Genomic DNA, 19141 nt, shown 5'->3' on the forward strand with positions numbered 1-19141 from the left:
TAGATTTATTTCAAAAGCAGGTCTTATGAAAGTTATTTAACTTTTATGATGCCATATTTGCTTTTATGGTTTAAATTGAATATTCTTTTATTCTTTAGGCCTACTTACAATAAACGATATTGGGTTCTATGACCTTTGATGTCATGATGCCAGAAAACTTCAAATCAATCCATCACTCGGCTTTGTCCCCAAGTTTATTACAAAGACTCAAAATCCGGGGGTACTGAACCCTAGATTCGGACCCTTTTATATTAAGTCTCCGTTCTGTAACAAATGATCCAGATCCATTGTTACTCTGCCCAGTGAGAATTTTGAGATAGTACCTTAAACGCACTGCAGGAATTCGTCCTCGGCTGGCAGCCCTCTTAATCAATTCGGGTAGGATTAAAAAGTGGGTCACTAAGATTACCCTCTCTGTCTGGATTCTCAAAGTCATAGAATCTGCACTGAATCCTGACCCTCCTAGCTCGACGACTCAGAGCTCTGGATGTTGGAGCATCAGTTACTCTGGCTTTCAAACGTAACTTTTCTGTGATGCAGGTATTGCAAGCGGGCGTATGGAAGCATCAGACGACCTTCACCGCCCACTACCTGCATGACGTGACCCACAGGAGCCATGATACGTTTTCTATTGGTCCTTTGGTGGCTGCATAACAAAAGGTTTAAGAATACCTCTGGCTCCTTGTTGGACAAGTAGTAGATGGTTGAGGGCATTGGTTACCCGGGGTAAGAATAGGATGAATGAATAAGAATAACTGGTTGCTCAGGCTGCTATCAATACTCCTTTTATGTATCCTTTTAGCAAGGTGTCAAGGTTTTCTTTTAGCTACTATCTAACATTGTACAGCGAAAACCTGGGTCAATGACCAAAGCTAGTCGTCGGACTTACCACCCGCCTAAGGGTGAGTCATCCCTAATAAATAGCGTAAGGTTTGTTAGTGAATGAACAAATGTCTTTTGGAAATTTTTTGTAGTTTTTTCTAACTAATACAAACCTGTAGCTATTTACATAAGTTGTCCTGCCATCACCTGTCCCTCGGTAAGTCCTGCTTGCAATAAAAAAGTGACGTAGTTCACTGATGTGAGTAGATCTAGGTGGCTGGGTACCTCCTAGCCATCCCCTACTCTCTCCACTATAGTGGTCGGGTAGGTTGCCACCTCGCATTGAAAGTCTTAATGGCTAACCTTCCAGCTTTGCCGAAAGATAATCCCAAATAAATAGCTACAGGTTTGTATTAGTTAGGAAAATTACAAATTATTTCCAAATTTGTCATATTTTAATTTCTTGCCAAATACACGAACCATATATCTTTCCTACTCGTTATCTTGTATTTTATCCATTTCTGGCATAGAGTGAGGTAGTTTGAACCTGTGGACTGGGTTTCATATGGCAAGACTAATGAAGGAAGATTTTTGTAAAGCATTAGCTTTTGTCACATTGTGAAGTAAGGACATTATTAGGGAAATTTTTCAGTACAGTAGTTTATATCCATGAATGGGTGTCCACACAATGGGGTACAGTACTTTCAATGTTGTTAAATGTATAATCCTTTGAGAATAAGAGCTGTAACTGCCATTTGGATATTAAGTTAATTTGTATTATTTTGATTCTTTTGTTTGTTCCAGATTGATTATTCAAAATAGAAACAAAGCATCATGAGTATGGATGGATTTCCCAGCATCTTCGTGAAAGGGCTCCCTCAGGAGTGCAGTAAAGCTCAGATAAGAAATTGTTTTAGTGAATATGGAAAAGTTCAGGACATCCTTTATAAGTATGGAGCAGATGCTAACAGAGTAAAAGGTGACTTATGATAAGACTTCCAAAGGGTATTCTTACCTTTGTTTCATATAATTGCTAATTACTGTATTTGATTTTATAACAAATTTTTGGTGGGCTATAATTTTCTCTTGAGTATTACTAACAAGAAAAAAAATAGCTATGTGACAATAATTTAAATATTCTTGTGTTTAAGGGAACCGCCCGCCATGTCCGCCATTTTTTTTCTAATGATTCAATATACACAATTTCTATGTAAGTTTTAGACATATATAATACCTTCCTTATAAAGAAATTTCAAATCATTTGATTCAAAACTTTTTGATTTATTATAAAAAATCATGATTTTCATAAATATTTTAGGTACATTTTTCTCAATTAATATAACACCAACTGTATTGAAAATCATACCATCAAAATTTCTTTATAAATCGAATAATTCTGTGTGACAGATTTTTTATTTTCCATTTTTTTTAGGATTTTTTTTCTTTATTTTCTTTGTCTAGATGTAGAATGATAATGAAAAAAGTGAAAAATAAAAATAAAAATTCTGGTACACAAAATTGTGGGATTTTTATTCCTCTTTTCAATTATATTTTTTTTCTCAAAAATCAAACAGTAAATAAAAGAAAAATATACCTAAGTTTGAATAAGTATTTGTTCCGTAACTGGAATACAAACCACGCTATTTGATAGGGTTATTGCTTTTGGAATAACTGAAATGACGAGCCATTAATTTTTAACGAGGGTTAACTACCCATACCTCTAGTTAGCGAGGGTAGGGGAAGGTAGCTTGGTACCGCCCTCCCTCACATACCTGTGATAGAGCCCACTTTGCTTTCAGCTCAGATGGTGAATGAACGTTGCCGCTCTTCATCCTTGCCGAATATTGCAGCCATTAATGACTTTTGCTTTTTCTTTTTCTCTTAGTGTGTGTGTGTGAAGTTGACTTCTGCGACCATGCGCACCTGCCCTGGACTCTCCGGCCGCCCTTGTGGGAAATTATGTCGGCGCAAGAGACTGTTCCTCACACCCTTTGTCCTTTATGCAGAGGTCAACGGTGTGATAGCGTAAATAAGTTTAATGAATGTAGGGAGTGGTCTTCCTCCCAGTGGGAGAGGTTTGTGCGACGGCGGAAGAAGAAGTCCAAGCGGGGTTTTTCTCCTTCAAAGGTTTCTTTGAAGGAAGAAAAACCCAAGGCCTTTTCTTCCGTCTCCCGACCCTCCTCCGAAACTCCTACTCGTTCGGTCTCTTACGAGAAACCGTTGAGTAGTAGTGCAGACCAAGTTAATATCGGCCAACCCCGGTTCTCGAGAGATGATGTTGCTTCCCCTAGTGAAGCAGCCCCACCTCTCTCCTGAGTGAGGCCTTGTCACTAACTCCCCTTTTACAGATTTGGTCTTCCTTGGGGCTTACGGGTCCGCCCTCCAAGGAAGCTTTGCGACAGTTCATCCGCATGGGTGCTTCTGTTAAGCAATCATCGTCGCCGTCAGAGGTAGATCATTTGATCCCTGTCGATGTTATTGTGTCAGAGGTGTCTCGTGGTATCATCCAACTCCTCTGCCACTCCAGACTGTACAGTGGTTGCTGCCGACTTAGTTTCCCCCGTTCCTGAACATCCTTCGAGGGGGAAACTAAGTTCAACGTGTTTCTTCCTCTTCGGAGGACTGCTGCGGCGCACGGTCAGCTTGCTGATCCAGCAGCCCCCAGAGGGTGCATTCGTTGGAAAGCACGCCTTCCACTTCGCCTTAGAGGTCTCCCTTCACCAGCAGTGAAGAGGCGCCTCTTTGGTTCATCCTCGTTGCAGCCGTCCCCTGCAGAGGAGCCTCTGCTGCATTCTGACCTTCATTCATCGATCGTCACTGCTCCTGCAACTAGTCTTGTGACTTCGGTCCTGGACCTCTGTGCTGATCGTTCGCGATCCCCTTCGGTGGATGGTCGCCCTTACAAAGGGCACGCCGACCATCCACCCTCCAGACCTGCCGACCTGCCATCACCATTCCTGTCACCGGTAGAGCCTATTGTAGCTCTACCAAAGTACGCAGCTGCGCGCCATCGCCCTGCAGCTCGTCAACCGACAGAACTTCAGCGCTCACCAGCAGCTCGTCACTCTACAGCGCTTCGGCGCGCCCCTTCACCTGCTCGCCCTCATAGAAGGCAGCAAATTCATGCGCCCCGCGCCCATGCGCCCATGTTCACCTGCGCTCGCACGGCCAGGGTCGCCAGCGAGCTTGCGCTCTCCTGCGCGCCCATGATCTCCTGCGCACCAGCGCTCTCCCGCGTCTATGCGCCCATGATCTCTTATGCGCCAGCGCCCACCTGCGTGCCAGCGCTGTCCTGCGCGTCCTTACTCCCCTATGTGCCAGTGCTCTCCTGCGCGCCACCCCGTGCACCAATTATCTCCCGCGCTCCAACCTGCGCGTCAACGAATGCCTGCTCGCCATTATTCTCCGGCACACAAACACTGTAGGTGATACAGCAGGCAACATTGCAGCCCTCACCTACGCGCCAGCTCTCACCTGCGCGCCGGCGTGCTTCTAGACATTCGCGCTCTCCTGGGCTCCAAATATCTCCCGCGCGCACGCACAGAGACATGCGCACACGCCACCATGTGCCTGCGCGCCAACTCTCACCTGCGCACGTGCGCCAATATTCTCCTGCGCGCGCGCCAATATTCTCCTGCGCGCCCGCCAATATTCTCCAGCGCGCCCGCCAATATTCTCCCGCACGGGCGCAGGATCTACACCCGGCAAGGTCACCATCGCCTCATTTCCCTCCCTGCAAACGCATTCCAGCGCGCCCTGCTGGAGAAGAGAAGCAGGCACAAGCAGAGGGGTTCAGGGTCCCTAAACTACCTTCTAAGGCGGACCCACCTATTACGGTGACTCCTCGTAGGGAACCTTCGGTCCCTTTCCCTTCAGGGTATCTGTCTGACAGTGCATCAGTCAGTCAGCAGCCATGGTTCAGTGCCTTAGTCAGTGCTGTACCACAGGCATTCAAGCCCGTCCTGTCCGACCGCTCATCAGAGCAACCTATAGCTCTGGACTCAAGACATGGAACCATGGCTTCCTCTACCCCTTTGAAGAGGAAAAGAGGAGTTTCCGACGCGGTCACTTCCCCGAGGGTGAAGCTGACTCCGTGCAGACCATCAAGGCTAGTCCCTTCAGTTTCTCCCCAGGGATACTCTCCCTCCCTGACGGATGAAGACCATCCGTCACCAAGGGAATTGCGCGAGGAGAGACCCTCTTCCATCGCACCAATGGAGGAAACCTCCCATCATGTAGAGAGTTCCCCTCAATTAAAGACCAGGAGGGACATGACACTCAGGCCTTCAATGTTGGAGTCTTAGCTCCTTCCTCGGAAGGAGTGCAAAGACTCCAAAACTCTGCCAAAGTCTTCCACTAAGGCTAGAATGGAGACAGCCAACCACTCAAGGAATGTCTGCGACTCACCCCAAGAAGAGCTCTTGGGGATAGAAGGAGACTTCGCTGCAAGTCCTACATCAGGAGGAGACCAACAAGAATCAGAACATGCATTCTGGCAAGTTCTGACTCTAATGAGGGTTCTCAATGGGTTTTCTGACCCAGACATACCCCCTTGAGAGGACAAAGATACGGTCTTAGGCACTTGAAACCCTCAAAGACCAGTGCAGCCCTGCCCTGGTCTCAAGGGTTGAAGAGTACCAGGGACAAGATCACCCAACAGCCCTCCGAGTTTGCCTCCTCCAACTGTGCCGGCTCTGCGAATAAGCTCCTCCCACCTCCTCGCGTACAGCAAAGGAGGTACTTTGAGATCCTGGAGGAACCCAGTTCAGCTCTTCCACTTCACCATTCTCTGGAAAAGCTAACCAGGGGAGTCCCTCTTGAGAGACTCTCCAGCCGGCAGGTCTCGTTCTCGGCGGCTGAAGTCCTTAACCAGGAAAAGGTCACTAAGTATGCGATGCAAGCTACTTAGTGGCTAGATATCTGGTTAGGGACCTTAGGTATCCTGTTATGATCCGAGAATTTTTCCAAGGAGCGTACCAGGAAGGCAATGGAGACCTTTTTACTCTCAGGCTCTCGCACGATCGAGTTTCTTACCCATCAAGTCTCGAACTTGTGGGCAAACACTATCTTGAAGCGTCGAGTTGCAGTGTCTGAGAGGTTCCACCAACAGGTCCCAAGCGTCGAGATAAATAGGCTCAGACATTCCTCCCTAGAGGGCCCCCATCTGTTTGAGCCTAAGGATGTGGAACATGCTGCTGAGAGGTGGAGGAAGTCTCATCGAGACTCCCTTCTCCATAGGGCTTTTAACAACTAAGCCCTATAAACCACCAGCACCTCAGCAGTCCCGTCCAACCAAGACCGTAACGACGAAACCAGCAGCGAAGACAGTGGTGTCTAATAAGTTTTCCTGTCAAGGACAGGAAAGGCAAAAAGTCCTCCGGGGGAGGAAAGAATCCTAGAGGGAGCGGCCGAGGTCGCAAATGCTAGGATAGGCACTCCCCCTGCATTTCCACTAATGGGGTGATGCCTACAAAGTTGCTCAGACAGGTGGAAGCAACTCGGGGCCGATTCCTGGACAATCTCTGTGATCCGTCTTGGGATATCGCGTCCTGTTCATAACATCTCTATCTCCCCTGTCCAGGAATCGTGTCAGTAGACTACCTTGCCATGGGATCGGCAAGCGGGCAGAAGTCCAGACCCTGTTGAAGAAGGGTCCTCGACAGGTCCCCAGGCTTCTTCAGTCGACTCTTTCTTGTAAGAAGGTGTCCTTTTGGTATCCACCCCCATTCCTCTGGCAAAGAGATCTAGTCTTTAGTCTGCTTCATCCACACTAGCAGCTGTGCTGTATCTGTCGTACAATAGGACAACAAATCTCTCCAGCCTCGTCAGGTCAAGATCACAAATTGGGGTTGAATGCTGGTTGAGGTTAGTGAATGTTTCAGAAACATCACCAAATACTTTCCAAGTTTGCCATGCAGATTTTTTCCTTTTCCCACAGAAGGCAGACATGTTGTTGCATCCAGTGAATGCATGACAGTATGGGATCCCTCTAGCTTTCTCAAGCCCTATTGTAGAAACTACCACATGGACTGGAATCCATTGAATCTTGGTTTCTTGGCCAAAGGCAATCCACATTTTCTCAAGACCCATTTCCTGTAAGGATGCAGCACTAATATTTCTGTGACTAGCCCATCCATGTCATTGACTTTGATAATAGATTTTCTCCCATCAGCCATTGTATCCCTGGTGTGTAATAATATTGATGTTAGCTTCCTCATGACAACATGGAGACACTGCATCCAAAGACTTCATAGTGCTGCTAATGGCATCATCTTTTTTTTTATGATGATTGTGCTTGTCGTCTCTTCTTCATACATACATATAGTAATCTCAGCAAGGAAGTGAAACTGGAGGAGGATTTGGGTTTTGCGTGATGTATGTCGGTCAAATATCGGTCCTGTACAGTAAAGTCATACCTCCCGACACGAAAGAATCTGCTTACGAAATTTTCACTCTGTGAAACGAGACGTAAAGAATTTTATGACTCGCATCACAAAAAATATTTTGGGCAACGAAAGGAGGTATAGTACGAGACCCCGACCATGTCCGAGACTGATTTTAAAATTCGCCCGCCGACAACCCGTAAACTCGCCAGCATCCTCCTGCGTTCCCTTTTGTTATCTCCCTACTCAGATGCTAGTTACTACCATAAGATCCTGCTCTCCTATTGGTTAGCATCTACTGTACTGTATCCCTTCATGCATCTACGCATTGACATTCCTATTTCTTTTCGTTTCGCCAGTGGTATCGTACGAATTGACTTAGTGTTTGTGATTTTGCTTTCGTAACTATTGTACTGTATCGTGTGTGATATTATGTTACGTTATTAGCCATGGGTCCCAAGAAAGTTGCTGATGTTCAGGGAAAGAAGAGGATGAGGCTTTCAATGGAGACGAAGATGGAAATAATCAAGAAATACAAGGCTGGCATGCGGTTAAGCGTGATCGCGAAGGAATATGGCCAAAATCCATCTGCGATAGAAATGATCCTGAAGTAGAAGGAAGAAATAATAAAAAAAAAAAATTAAATTTTAAGTTTATCGTAATGTTAAGTGTTAATATTTCCGGCCGTTTGTTAATGTTTTTCCTGAAATTGTGCCAATGTTTTCTGTCATTTATTAATCTTTTGTAAAGTTGAGTGGTTACATTTTCTGCCACTTGTTAACATTTTCCACCGTTAATCATCCTCCTCTACCGCCCCGCCACTTCGCTCTCGGACATCGCCTCACTCCAAAGGTAAGGTTCCACATTTTTTTTAATGTATTTTTATTGTTTTCTCTAATGTATACATTTCTTTTGCAGGTAACCAATGGTCAAGTTATTACTGAATGATGCAAATAATTGTAGTCACTCGTTGAGTACTGTAATGTGGAGTGTATCCTTTTTATAATAATTTAATGTGATGTTTTTATAGAGTCTGGAATGACTTAGGCTATTGACATGTAAAAGGCAATTCACAACACGAAAAAATGACGATACGAAAGCCACTACGGAACCAATTTATTTTGTGTTGTGAGCCATTACTGTATATGCTTCTGGAAGCTCAGGAACTCTTTTTATTCTCATAATTTCTGACTCCAGTTTGAGAGGTTTGCATTCATCACCAGTATTTTCAGTGCTCGGGTGTTAGAAAATGGACACTTGTAGCTTGGAATTATGTTTGAACTGTGATTGTAGTTGGATTATGATGTATTTTTCAATATCAAACTTACCCGATGATTATATAGCTGCATCCCTGCTGCCCGACAGAAAAAATCTACGGGCGGAATACGCCAGCGATCGCTATACAGGTGGGGGTGTACATCAACAGCGCCATCTGTCAAGTAGGTACTCAAGTACTCGATGTCAACAAAGAACCAATTTTCCCTCTGTCGTGCCACAGGCAAGACCTACTAAATACGCCGTCCCTAACTGGATTTGTTTTCACAACGATTTGGTGAAGTACACTATTCCAGTTTTGAGCTTTCGCTATGCAGGGGTTTTATCTTCATTTCAAAACTTGAACTCGTTTTGGATAGATTTAATTATGGTGACGAAGAGAGTATGGACTCTCTTTCACTTTTAAATGGCCGACCCTTCCCTTAGACGGAAGTGTTGGTGACGAAGAGAGTATGGACTCTCTTTCACTTTTAAATGGCCGACCCTTCCCTTAGACGGAAGTGTGTTTAGGTTTTTGGTAATTTTGCTTAACAAGTTATAGATCTATTTATTTTATATCTCTCCGCCTTTATAGGCCTCTTCGATTAACTTTCCATTTATTATAAACTTATAAAAATTAATTTTTATGTTTGTTTATATGCGACCTTTCCTAATAGTAGGCGGTCCTTACTTGGAACCGAAGTTAATTAACATTGAGCCCGTCATATCGTATTTACCTTTTAAGAATTTAATACTTTTTTAATTTTAATGTTTTATGAAAGAATTTCTTTGATAGTCTCGTACTGTTTTCAAAGATGAACTAACGTTTAGTTTAGTCTCCGCAGTTGTTGACGTTCAGAACGTTCAACATGCGCTCTATCGTTACGATAGAGAGAGAGTATTTCACGGTTTCACGTTGCAGTAAGAGTAAACCGATTCTAGCGTTTCGTTCATTCTTTCTTAGCTTAAATGGTTTAAATTCTAAATAAAGGAACTTTTTATTTGGGAAACCTTTCAGTTTTTTCCTTTAGCAAATAATATGTTTTAACGATATATATTGGGCTCTTCTCTCAGGTTCTAAGTCAAGAGAGAAGAGAGAGAGAGATAGAGACGGAGGGAGAGAGAGGAGAATAAACGTTTCGTTCAAGCGGGTAACGTTGTTCTCGTTTTTTACTCTTCTCCCTAGTCGCTGTAGGGGAAGAAGGTAAAACGTTTCTAGAGTTTTATTCTTGTTCCCAGGCTTTATGCGGTGAGAGATTTTAAACGTAGTTTATTTGATCTAGTGTTTAGTCTCTTTTCCAGCCACTGAATTCTTTATCTTTAATTATGTTTTTCTGTTGCATTGTAAACTTTTTTCGCAATTACTACCTTTTAATGAAGGATAGGATTGCGTGTTTCAGGTAGAAATCAGTTAAAGTTTCGATTTCAGTGAAATAAGTGCAAACAGAAAATCAAAAGTGATAAAGTGATATGCGCAAAGTGTTACAGTGTTGCGTTCGAGGGTTCGTCTGTTCGTGCCAGTTGTTCACCTAGTCCGGGACCTCTTACAAGCTCCCAAGCCCAGGGGAGAAGTAATGTCGAACGACTTATGGGTTCCACAGGCCTTGATCGACGAACAGACGTTTCCCTCCGTGGTTTCGGGTGTATCTACATACGTTGCCGACGTGATCGCCCCACCCACACAAAGACGAGAGAGCCCATTTATTCCTCGTCTGCGGAAGAGGTTTCTCGTAGAAACCATGGACCAGATCTTGCAGCTTTTTAAGTGCAAGTCGGTCCCTTCCGCGCAAGTCCAACGGCCTAGGTGTAGCCACTGGGTCAGTTCGGACTCGCTGCAGTCATCCGACGACTGCACACCTCCCAAGAGAGGCAAGGTGGTACCGCAACAGGCAGTAACTCCGTCTGTTGCCGCACCAGCTGTTTTAGACCCTCAGTCACAACGGACAGTAGCTCCGTTTGTTGCCGTCTTTTGTAGACCCTAGTGGTCTTTACTGCAGTCTATGCAGACTCAGTTAGCTGCGGTTATGCAGGAGTTTCGTGCGGAGAAGGTTTACACTGCTCTCGTTAGCCTACAACCTGCCACGGTTGTGCGCCCAGCTCACGCTGAGGCTGCCTGCTCCCACACTCCGGCTGCGGAGAGCTCCACCTCCGATGCGCGATCGACCCTGCCAGACGCATGTTAACGTTAGCCGATGTGCGGCTCCCTCCGTTAACATGCGTGAGCTACCGCATCAGCAGTGGGAAGGTGGAGTCAAGCTGCCGTGTTTTGACGCGATGCGTTAGTTTCCGCAACCCACGGCAGTCCCCACCACGCACCACCACTCCGCTTTGGTTGTTGCCTGCTCCCACACTCCGACTGCGGAGAAGGTTGACGATGCACCCGTTGGCCTACAGCCTGCCACGGTTGTGCGCCCAGCATGGCTGCCTGCTCCCACACTCTTGTTGTGAGAGCTCCTCCACCCATGCGCAGTCGACCCTGCCAGACGCATGCTGACTCCCACAGACACACGGAGCACTCCGTTGCCGTGCGTGTGCTACCACAAGCTGCCGTGTTTTGACACGGTGTGTCAGCCTCCGCAACCCACTGTGGTTACCGCCACTCGCCCGCAGCAGACTAGTCAGTCAGGAGTTGAGGCTTCCCCACTCAGCTTTGGTTGTTGCCAGCTCACAGACTGTCAAGCAGTTACATGACGTTGCCTTCTGGCCTGCTACTATGCACCAGTGCTGTATGTCCTCACGCACCTGTTGTGGTTGACAGTTCAGTTTTTGACAGTTCACAGACTGTCAAGCAGTTACATAACGTTGCCTTCTGGTCTGCTGCTTATGCACCAGTGAAACCCTCACTGAGATAACCTAGCTTTTCTCGGACATGGTTCCTGTAGATGAGAAAGTGCTGTTCTCCCTCCTTCTGATATTCCCTTGAGGACTCTGTCATTTGGAGAGGAGCCTTAAGCTGCTTAGCCTCCTATGGACTTTAATTAAAGCATAACATGCTTCCAGGGATGGTAAATGGTTCCGCTTCAGTCGCTAATCCCGTCTGTTGCCACACCTGCTCCCATAGACCCTAATGGGCTTTGTTGCAAGACATGCAGTCCAAGCTTAGTCCTTGTTAGAGGATTTTTTACGGAGAAGAACCTTCTAGCCAACAACCTTCCTACCGGTTGGTTGTACGCCCTGTTGACGCTGAGGTATCCTACTCACGTCCGCCAGTTGAGATGGTTCCTCCACCGGTGCGACCCAGTGTGGGTTGCCAGTCGCACGTTGACGTTAAGCGACTCTCGGAGGTGGTTGTGGACGTTCAGTGTGTCACTAGGAAGACGTTCAACAACCAGCAGAGGTGACTTGTTGTGACGCAGTGCGGCAACCTCAGCAACCCGATAGGGGGTTGTCTGCACAACCCAGACAGTCTAGACAGTTTCGGGTTGTCGCTGTACTTCCTCGCGTCCCCATGGTTGACAGTTCACAGACTGTGCAGCAGTACCATGATCTTGTGTCCGGCTCCGTCACGCATCCACCAGTGCGACCGGATTCAGCGAGTCAGACGTTGCCCACTCCGTTGCCGTTTCCTCATCAGTTTCGGATGAGGAACCCTCTGATGGGGACATGGCTGAACAAGACGATCAACCCCCAGCCCTGCTATCCATCCAGAAGATGCTGAAGAAGGAACACGGCCCTGTCAGGCTGTGGATGAGTCTGGTTAGGACACTGTCATCCGTGGTTCAATTGGTGTCACTTGGAAGACTACACCTCCGTCCTCTTCGGTATCATCTAGCTCTTCACTGGAAAGGACAAGACGCTAGAAGCGGTCTCGATCCCGGTTTCCGGAAAGATAAGTCTGGTCTGATTTGATGAAAGGACTTTATCAACCTTTGAAAGGGTCTTCCCCTGACTGTTCAGACTCCCAACCACGTTCTCTTCTCAGACGCATCGGACGTAGGCTGGGGTGCGACCTTAGGCGGTAGGGAATGTTCGGGATTATGGAACTCGAGTCAAAGGACAATGCATTTCAACTGCAAGAAGCTTCTGGCAGTACGTCTGACCTGGAAAAGCTTCAGGTCTCTCCTTCAAGGCAAAGTGGTGGAGGTGAACACGGTCAACTCCCTGCTTTGATGTACATCTCCTAGCAAGGAGGGACCTACTCTCTGACATGGTACGAGTTCGCAAGTGACCTCCTCTCCTGTTCAACAGGTCTAGACTTTTCACTAGTAACGAGTTTCATCCAAGGCAACTTGAATGTCTTAGCAGATTGTCTCAGTAGGAAGGGACAATAATTCCAACATATTGGACCCTCCACAAGGATGTATGCAAGAGACTTTGGGTCACCTGGGGCCAGCCAACCATAGATCTCTTCGCAACCTCGATGTCCAAGAGGCTCTCAATACTTTGCTCACCTATCCCGGACCCAGCAGTAGTTCTTATAGATGCCTTTCTACTAGATTGGTCTCATCTAGATCTATATGCATTCCCTCCGTTCTAGATTGTCAACAAGGTACTGCAGAAGTTCGCCTCTCACGAAGGGACAAAGTTGACGCTAGTTGCTTCCCTCTGGCCCGCGAGAGAATAACTTACCGAGGTACTTCGATGGCTAGTAGACGTTCCCAGAACACTTCCCCTAAGGGTGGACCTGCTACGTCGGCCACGCGTAAAGAAGGTACTCCAAGGCCTCCACGCTCTTCGTCTGACTGCCTTCAGAATATCGAAAGACTCTCGAGAACTAGAGGTTTTTCGAAGGAGGCAACCAGAGCGATTGCTAGAGCAAGGAGAACATCCACCCTTAGAGTCTACCAATCGAAGTGGGAAATCTTCCGAAACTGGTGCAAGTCAGTATCCGTATCCTCGACCAGTACCTCTGTAACTCAAATAGCTGACTTCCTCTTATATCTGAGGAAAGAGCGATCTCTTTCAGCTCCCACTATCAAGGGTTGCAGAAGCATGTTGGCATCAGTCTTCCGTCACAGAGGCTTAGATCTTTCCAACAATAAAGATCTACAGGACCTCCTTAAGTCTTTTGAGACCACGAAGGAGCGTCGTTCGGTTACACCTGGTTGGAATTTAGACATGGTTCTAAGATTCCTTATGTCAGACAGGTTCGAACCACTTCAATCAGCCTCCCTGAAAGATCTCACCTTTAAGACTCTTTTCCTGATATGCTTAACCACAGCTAAAAGAGTCAGTGAGATTCATGCCTTCAGCAAGAACATCGGATTCTCATCCGAAACGGCTACATGTTCTACATCTTGGTTTTCTAGCCAAACACGAGCTGCCTTCTCGGCCTTGACCAATATCGTTCGATATTCCAAACTTATCGTATGGTTGGAAATGAACTAGAAAGAGTATTATGTCCTGTAAGAGCTCTTAAGTTCTATTTTAAAACCTTTACGAGGCCCGTCTGAAGCTTTATGGTGTTCAGTTAAGAATCCATCTTTGCCTATGTCAGAGAATTCTTTATCCCATTTTATCAGACTGTTAATACGAGAAGCTCATTCCCTTCTGAATGAGGAAGACCAAGCTTGGCTGAAGGTAAGGACACACGAAGTTAGAGCTGTCACAACTTCCGTGGCCTTTAAACAAAATAGATCTCTGCAAAATATATTCGACGCAACCTATTGGAAAAGCAAATCAGTGTTCGCGTCTTTTATCTTAAGAATGTCCAGTCTCTTTACGAGAACTGCTACACTCTGGGACCATTCGTAGCAACGAGTGCAGTAGTGGTGGGGGCTCCACCACTACAATTCCCTAATTCCAGAACCTTTTTAATCTTTTTCTTGAAATATTTTTGGGTTGTCCGGAAGGCTAAGAAGCCTTTCGCATCCTACTTGATTTGGCGGGTGGTCAAAATCATTTCTTGAGAAGCGCCTAGATTAGAGGTTTTGATGAGGACCTTTAGTATGGGTTGCAACCCTTCATACTTCAGCTCCTAGGAGTCGTTCAGCATCCTATGAGGATCGCGAGGCTCAGTAAGGAAGACGTACTTAAAAAGGCAGAGTAATTGTTCAAGTCGTCTTCCTTACCAGGTACTTATTTATTTTATGCTTGTTATTTTGAATAACTGCTAAAATGAAATACGGAATACTTAGCTCATAATGTCAACTTGTAATGCTGGTCTCTACCCACCCCCCTGGGTGTGAATCAGCTATATGATCATCGGGTAAGTTTGATATTGAAAAATGTTATTTTCCTTAGTAAAATAAATTTTTGAATATACTTACCCGATGATCATAAATTAAAGGACCCACCCTTCCTCCCCAATAGAGAACCAGTGGGACAGAGGAGAAAATTGGTTCTTTGTTGACATCGAGTACTTGAGTACCTACTTGACAGATGGCGCTGTTGATGTACACCCCCACCTGTATAGCGATCGCTGGCGTATTCCGCCCGTAGATTTTTTCTGTCGTGCAGCAGGGATGCAGCTATATGATCATCGGGTAAGTATATTCAAAAATTTATTTTACTAAGGAAAATAACATTTTGTCCAATGCTGCAGTTGTGAACAACTACTTACTCAACACTGGGGGACAGATTACTCCATCTTCAGCATTCTGTGCAACAACTGCTTCTCTATAACTGTGCTGATATTTATAGGATATGATGAACCTATTCTCATGGAGCATTTCATTGACTTGTTTATTCCTCATCTTTGCAAATACATACAGGCCCATGTAGACTGATAAAGATGTTTCATGGTCCTTGGAATACCTGTGGACATCCGCTCCTTGTATTTTGCAAAGCAGTTGTAGGAGATGTGGTATAGAAAAATCAGATTTTGATGTTCTATGCTGGATTTGGGACTTAATGTCTGCACCATGTTCTATCATGTATACAAATTGCCGTAGTTATAGTGGTATATCCTGTTGTAGGTCTGTGTCATAGAAGTTGCAGATGAAATTTTGATTTATGATGGAGCATGTCTTGTCTTATTATTTTGGCAGCTTTTACCAGATGAATGACTTCACTATACTTGGATGCTTGTAAGATGATTGAGCCTACATAATTTTAAAAAATCCAGCAGAACATCTCACTTTTTGTGAGGAGCTTGTAGCTTTAGAATGTGAAAAAGCAGCTGGTCCTTAGAGTCAAGTCAAGTAGAATGAACATTAGCTCGTTCAACAACAAGCTGTTCTAGCCTCTGCTCTTAAAGCATAGTCAAGTCAGCAAGTTTGTAAATGAGTGAATCTCTACTGTCACTGGCATTTTTCACCTTACTAATTTAGGTGACTAGTTCTGAGAAAGCAATTGGATATGCCTCCTTGTTCTCTTGCTCCTACACCTTTAGATAGGCTCGTTCTCAGTTATACTACAATGCCTCCTAGCAGGCAGCGTGACATTTCAGATCTTCGCTATGACATCTCTTGCACTTAGTGTTGTAAGGAGTTTCTTATCATTGATTGTTTATCCACATTAGTTTATTCTCTTATTCACTTGCATTGTTATTGCCTCTCTAAGTCCCGCCCCGAGGACCCTTTGGTCTCGCAAAAGAAACTTGAGTTTTAGCTTCTTGAATGTCATGTTGGATTTTAATTCTATTGTCCTTGTCACTGTTACTTGCAGAGGTAGATTCTTTTTTACCTCTGCTTAACTTTGTGTTATTAAATGAAAATCACCACTTCTAATGATATACTGTAGTGCCTTCTTTTGTCTCAAATTTTCTTCTATCCCACCACCTTCATCATGCCTTGCAGGGTGTAACTTGATTGGCAGTGTATTGATCGAGTAAAATAGAGGAATATATTTTGATAAATTCATATATCCAACAATCCCTCTTCTGGCTAGATTGGCCTGGGGGAACCTTAGATTTCTTCCAATCAGTGATCCACAGTTTTCCAGTACAGTATAACTAGTGTCCATGGTCAGTGTGATGTTTTGATCTGAGGGTTTATCCTTTTACCACCCTGAACATGTTTTAAAGTTGTTTGATAGACACTTTTCTGGGTTTCACCACAGTGATGTCACCAGTGTTCCTTGGTAGTGCCCAACAATCACTCCTTAAAGATCTTCATCAACTTATTCATTTGAAAATTTTAGAGCTAGACGTACTCCGTTTACGCGGAGACCTTTTGTGAGCAGCATGGTTTACCACTGATCTGCAATGAGAAAATGTGTGTTAGTGTTCTTTACTAACAGTATAATCTTGAAAAATATGTATCAGTTCCCTTTATAAATAATGATTTTTTGGGGAAAATATGTCCGTGTGCTATATAAATATTAAAATCTACTTCAGTAGCCTTAAAAACATAAGAATCCATGCAATAAGATAAGAGCTTTTCTCACATGCCTTTTTTGTTTGGTTTGACAGTAGCTTCTTACAGGGCCGGAAGCATCGAAGATAGTGGTCCCGATGTTAGGCTCGGAAGAGACTTAGTGTCTGGACCCCTCTCTTTTTTCATTCACTTCTCATGCAGTGCAGTGATGGTGGCGTATTTGCTGTATTTGACACTGATGCATGTAAGCTTCCATATCAAATAAGAAAAAAGAAAAATATATACCCCCATCCTTCCTATGAGAGGGATGATGGAAAAGACATAGAACCCATAACTTTTAATTGGCCATACATTGTGATATCATATCCAAATTCAAGCCACACAGAATTCATACTTGTATTAATTCTTTGAGTGCCAATCCCTCACCAAATGATTTGGTGCTCAAGCCCTTTTTTTAACAGTTTACTGTACAAAAAAAAAATGGTGAAGTATTGATTTAAAACTAAAGATAGAGATGACTGGCCAAATCTAACTGAGGTCCTTTAAGTCCATAGGCGTAGTAGATGGTGTTGATGATGATACTGGTAATTAATTCAAATCTAAGTTTGAAATACTGTAATGTAAGTAGTATGAATGTAGGAAGAGGACCATCAATTTACAGAAATTGAAACTAACCATAAACATGCAGAGATATAGAATTCCTAACTATCATTATGAGAAGTGCAAGTCAGGCTGATCACAGGCACCCACTTCTTCTCTCTTAAGTAGTTAACCTGTCATCATAATTGGTGGGGCAGTCACTCCATAACCCCCAGTACCCAATAAATGGCAACAAACATGTTGTCAACAGTGCTGACCAATGGAAGAGTGATAATTTTTACAGGAATCCAATGACTTTAAGCAAAAGATAAGAGATTCACAGGCTGCCATTGTCAGGCAATGGTAATTCAATTCATGCTACTGGAATTCTGCTTGGATATATGAAATAGACTATGGCAGATATGTTTTTATGTTGGAGCAAATAGAACCTAATGATGCTGATATGTATATTTCTTTCCTGAACATTGATGAACTTTTGAAATGACTTTCAACCTGAGGAGAGAAAGATGATGGACATTGTAAAAGCATTGTACTGTACAGTACATTATTTAGCAGGATTGTCCATAAATGTAATGATACTGCCTTGAAAGAGGATCTAGTAACTATTTTTAATAATGCTATAATGGTACTGATTATAATGTTAATACGGTAGTAAGAATAGTGAGGATGATAATCCAATGGAAAGTGTTGACTTACAGATATGACAATAAAACGTGGCTCTCTCTCTAATACAGAATCATTTATACATTATTTGTCTTCTGTTAAAATTAATGTAGAACACTAGGTTTGAAAAAGATAATTTTTTATCTGTTCTCTGATTCATTGCTTGTATATTTTTAAGTGCCTATCATTTATACATGTTTCTATTTTTTTTTTACAGGAATTGCATTTGTTCATTTTGAGAGCCAAGAAACTGTTGACAAGCTTATAGAGGAGAAGTTTGTTACTATGAATGATCATAAGGTATGTTGCTTATTAGAAATCTCTAAAAGGTGATTGCTCTATCTGAAAAGCTTAATTTAAAACTTGTACACTGGAATTTTGTCTTATCACTGAACTATATGATTATTAGTTCTGCTCATCATTTCTTGTTATCCTCCTAACGTTTTTGTTTTTCTTTTGCAGCTTGAGATTAGAAAACCTAAAGACCTTGATGGGAAAAATAAGGTAAGTTGTCTTGTTATTGTCTACATATCATGCATTTGAGTTTTCCTTCAATTCAGTCACTTGTTATTGCTAAAATTTTAGTCTTTTAAATTTATAAAGTTTGGCAATGCTAATATTTAGTTTTTGTTATTTCAGGAAGAACAAAGGACAGATATTCCTCAAGAAGCTCTGAAGTGTCATATTTGTAAAAAGGGTAAATTCCTAACTGTAAGGGTATGTATTTCAAGGAGCCTACAAAGGTTTCAATATATATTTGTAGATCAGGATGCTGAGACTTACTGTAGTTGAATTTAGGATTGGAGTTTTATATGTTCAAGGAAGGGTTTTGTAAGGATTGTTATTTTTTGTTTCGGTTTCCTTCAAAGTACAATACATTGACAATGAAGGCCATTTAGTTTAGCTGCTGTGGTCGTACCAGCAATCATAAAAGTCACATTACCCCTATAACTACTAAGTGTTATTTTTTTATGGAGGCTACTTTCTTTTTTACTCAGTAGTGTTTCAGATTTTGCTTACTGTAGTTTATTTAGAATAGGTATGTACTTGTTCCTACACAAAATGTAAGCCATTGTCCTTTAATATAGGCGATATTTCCGCACATTGATTGATTGATTTGAAGTTCTCAGGCCTCCTGACATTCCGTACATAATGGAATGGCCATTGAAAGGTTAACAAGGTGGTTTAGTACATCAGAGGGATAGGTGTATGCATTGCTAT

General features: G+C 43.6%; 1 protein-coding gene across 1 annotated transcript in view; it reads left to right on the top strand.

Annotated features, from left to right (window-relative positions):
* LOC137628397 (zinc finger protein on ecdysone puffs-like) overlaps positions 1-19141 on the top strand; it is a 92250-nt gene that overhangs the window by 12909 nt on the left and 60200 nt on the right. The window contains exons 2-5 of the mRNA XM_068359547.1: positions 1627-1801; positions 18138-18220; positions 18383-18424; positions 18560-18637. Of these exons, the coding sequence (XP_068215648.1) occupies positions 1657-1801; positions 18138-18220; positions 18383-18424; positions 18560-18637 (348 nt within the window). The 5' untranslated portion in view covers positions 1627-1656. The remainder of the gene's footprint in view (positions 1-1626; positions 1802-18137; positions 18221-18382; positions 18425-18559; positions 18638-19141) is intronic.

This window comes from Palaemon carinicauda, chromosome 36 (assembly GCF_036898095.1).
Source record: "Palaemon carinicauda isolate YSFRI2023 chromosome 36, ASM3689809v2, whole genome shotgun sequence".
NCBI classification, from domain to species: Eukaryota; Metazoa; Arthropoda; class Malacostraca; order Decapoda; family Palaemonidae; genus Palaemon; species Palaemon carinicauda.